At 54.5% G+C, this 3,904-nt stretch overlaps 1 protein-coding gene across 1 annotated transcript; it reads left to right on the top strand.

The window, feature by feature from the left end:
* Window positions 1-794: 794 nt before the first annotated feature.
* Window positions 795-3,479, top strand: LOC125549384. The gene has a single exon (XM_048712814.1). It carries the CDS (start codon window positions 795-797, stop codon window positions 3,477-3,479), a length of 2,685 nt encoding a protein of 894 aa, XP_048568771.1.
* The last annotated feature ends 425 nt before the right edge of the window (window positions 3,480-3,904 follow it).

A 3,904-nucleotide genomic window follows, 5' to 3' on the forward strand; every position in this document is an offset into this window, starting at 1 on the left:
GGAGAGAGGGAGACATCAGGAGATGCAGATGTCATCTCATTTGAATAGTCTACGATTCTCATGGTCACATGATACACTTCTCTTTGTACAGATATTATATTTGCCGTGGCAACGCACAAACATTTAACTAGTTTGGGAGTAATAATGATCATATTATGCATGGACTAAGGAGTTTGGTAAGAAGACTGAATTGATCACATGGGAGGAATGTTAAACCTTTTCTGTTTGCACATTTATTTGAAATTATCTACAAAATGAAAATTGAAGAATACAATGTATTATTACCAAATGTTTTATACAGTTCACCGTTAATTAATGCTTGGTTAGTAGTTGATAAAAATGGTTACGCACATGATGAGCTATTTTCTGAAGTAAATGCTAGTATACGTGTGTGAAGCGTCCTTGGTTACTCCGTTAATTAACTTGCATATGATTATGTGTTAGCGTGTGGGCGAGGTCTCACTTGACTAAGATTTAGTTAACCAAGTCCAATTCAAGTGACATAACATGTAAAAGAAAATTAATTTTTTTGCACGGATCTTCATGTAAGATCCCATAAATATATCATCTAAATCTCAATCGACTGAGATTTTGCAATACCGTATGTGTTAAGTCAAGCCATTCCACATGACCACGTCGCAGCCGGCCGGCACTGAAGTGTCCAAACAAAATGGCCGGCTACGTATACACTATAACAGAGGGCCGGCTAACCAGCTGCTCCACCCCTATAGTCTTCTTCTACCAAGTATAGTAGTGCAAACACATGGCCGGCTAAGCAGCTCAACCAACCGAAAATGGCGCCACCAGTGAGGGATCGCACCATGTACAGGCACCACCTCTGCTTGTGCTTCATTCTTCTTGCGTCCACGGCCACCCTCTCCGCCGCCGTCACGGCTTCCTCTTACTCCACTGCCTGCCCCTCCCTGGCACCGGCTCAGGACCGCCACACCGACGGCGACGACGCCGTTGCACTCATCCGCTCCTTCCAAATCTCCGGCGGCCAGTTCTCCGGGGGCGCCGACGGCCTGTTTTCCCCCGTCGACGACCCCTACAAAGCCCGCCCGTTCCACTTCCTTCCACACGGCGCGTCCCGCACGGACGACCCGGCTCTCGTTCACCTCACCGGTACCTTGACCATCTTTGGTCCCCGCAGCTGGCGCCGTGGAAGCCACCAGTATTACAGCGAGGCCGCGTCCATCGCCTTCGTCCTCGACGGTTACCACTCCTCGGCCTCGCGCGAGCTCTGCATGGTCGGGACCGGCACCGAGCACGCCGTCGACGGTTCTGTCAAGCAGTACCATGACGCCGTCCTCCGCCTCCATGTCCCCAGCCCTCCCAGCCTCGCCGATCCTTTAGTGTCCGGCAGCATGGAGGGCTCCTCCGACCTCGGGACCATCAGCCTCCTCGCGTACGCCGGGGGCGACCACTACAAGTACGACGACTCCGGGCGTGCGGCCTGCAGTCCCGGGCCATCGATGCTGCCGGCCAGTGGCTCGCTCCGGGCGCTCGGCGGTGTCAACTCCGTGTGCGCCCACCTGAAAGAACAGCTCATGATCTCCTACAGGTTGGAGCATGGCCGCACCGTGCTTCCGCGGATGCGCGTCAACCAGATGCAGTGCAGCGCGGACGGCGCCGCCTTGCACGCATACGCGGTGCTCTTCAATGACACCAGGCCGACCGAGAGGGGCTACCGTCGACGCCGCTTCTTGGTCGGCGACGAGGCCTTGGTGGCCGACGGGCACTGGGACGAGTCTCGGCGCATGCTCTGCCTCAGAGCGTGCCGGGTTACGCTACCGGCGCCGGCGTCTGCTCCGGTGGTCGACTGCGGGATCGGGATGAGCTTCTGGCTCCCAGCAGTGTGGACGATGCGGGAAAAGAGAGCGGTGGCCGGGATGCTCTGGAACTCTAGCCAAGCCGACACTGAATCGATGTCGATCATCGACGACCAAAGAAGCAACGCCAACATCTCCGACGTGAAGTACAGCTACAACGACACGATGCTGGAGGAGGCCAGGAAACATCACCAGAAGATCAGCAATGGGAAGAAGATGATAGGGTCAGACTCTTTCCCAGATTTCAACTCTAGTAACGGTGACGCTGAGTTTAGTTTCCAGGCGCTAGACATCAGGGGGCAGGCCTACCCAGTCACAATTGGGTTACGGATGGTCGCCGACAATATTCTGGCCGACGACGATGCCTCCTCCCGGCGTTGGGTGGTCTTCGGGAGCACGCCCACCACCGCCGCGGCCCGGCGTGCGGTGGTTGACGACATGAAGGAGGACCTGCTGAATGTCAGCTATGTCATACGCTACTCCGCTCCAGGTGACAAGATCAGGGTGCGTCCTAGCAATGCGGCCCACTACTCAAACTATAGCGTTGAGAAAAGAAAGATCTTGGCAGAGGGCATTTATGACCGGAAGAGGGGCATCCTGTGCATGGTCGGCTGCCAAGAGCGCACCGGCTCGACGGATTGTCAGACACTGGTAACGGTGCAGTTCGCTTCCCTTGGTTCCAAGGTGCCGGAGCACGGAAGTGGGGCGATCAGCAGCCTCAGAGACAAGACCGATCGCCTCTTCTTTGCGAAGATCAACTTCACCATGCACGGGATGTACTCCGCGCAAGTGGCCAACGCCATATCGAGGATGGACATGGAAAGCGTCATGCTTGTGGCCTCGACGACGCTCTCGTGTGTCTTCACCATCCTGCAGATCCTTCACACCAAGAGGAACCCGGAGGCGGCTCCGGCGACATCGGTGACCATGCTCGCCGTGCTCACCATGGAGTTCCTCGCCCCTCTCGTGCTCAACTCGGAGGCCCTGTTCGCAAGCAGGAGGAGCCAGTACCATGAGTTGCACCCCACGAGCCGGAGGATCGAGATGAACGAGGTCATGATGAGGGCGCCTACACTGATCGCCTTCGTGTTGCAGCTGCGCCTTCTCCAGCTCGCGTGGTCCGGCCGACGCACATCCACCATGTCCGAGTGGACCGTGTTATGGATATGCCTGCCGTTGTACGCCCTCGGAGGAATCGTGGCCGCGGTCGTCCACGTGATCAACGCCCGCGCCTCCACGATCGGCATGGCCGGATGGCGGGTGACGATCTGGCAGGACCTTGTGTCGTACGCGGGGCTGATACTGGATGGCTTCCTTCTCCCGCAGGTCATCCTAAACGCGTCCTTGGGAGCGTCCAGAGCTCGGGCGATCTCGCCGTGGTTTTACATGGGGGGCACCATGCTCCGCTTGATGCCTCATGCGTATGATGTAGTCAGGGCCCAGATCTACAAGCCGAGCATGCGCTCTTCCAAATTGTACGCGAGCCCCCACGACGATCTGTTCGGCGCCGCTTGGGACATGGTTATACCGTGCGGGGTGGCGTTGCTGGCCTTCTTGTTGTTCTTGCAGCAGCGACTTCCAGGCACCGAATCACTTCCTTCGCAGAGGAGCAGATCGAGTGGATATCAGATGGTGTCTAACATTTAACATAAAACTGGAGAGTGGGCACCTTATGTAGTGTACCTTACTAGCATTTCTTTTTCATTTCAAGACTCTGGTTACGTTTGTATACTTCACATCTTCTATGTCAGTGAAAAACGGAGGAATTCCAAGACAGTGTATGTCACTATATAAGCGTGGACACATAGCAAATACAGTAGCAAAGCATTGATGATTAAAGTAAACTACAAAACAATCATCATCACAACTATTATATTATCCCACAAATCCATAGTAAGTCCATACAAAACTACTATGACACTAATTTTACTTCATAAAGCATATAGCATCTGAACGTTCACCAGTGTTCTTCACAGGCCGCTCCCTCCCAAGGAAAGGGCCATTGATTATATACTTGGCCTCCACATACAGGCCTGCAACCGTAAATACAACGCCGCCGAGTGTTAATTTCA

Source organism: Triticum urartu, chromosome 3, assembly GCF_003073215.2.
Source record: "Triticum urartu cultivar G1812 chromosome 3, Tu2.1, whole genome shotgun sequence".
Taxonomy (NCBI): domain Eukaryota; kingdom Viridiplantae; phylum Streptophyta; class Magnoliopsida; order Poales; family Poaceae; genus Triticum; species Triticum urartu.

Coding starts and splice junctions, on each gene's coding strand:
- LOC125549384 (XM_048712814.1), top strand. CDS start 795: ATGGCGCCACCAGTGAGGGATCGCACCATGTACAGGCACCACCTCTGC.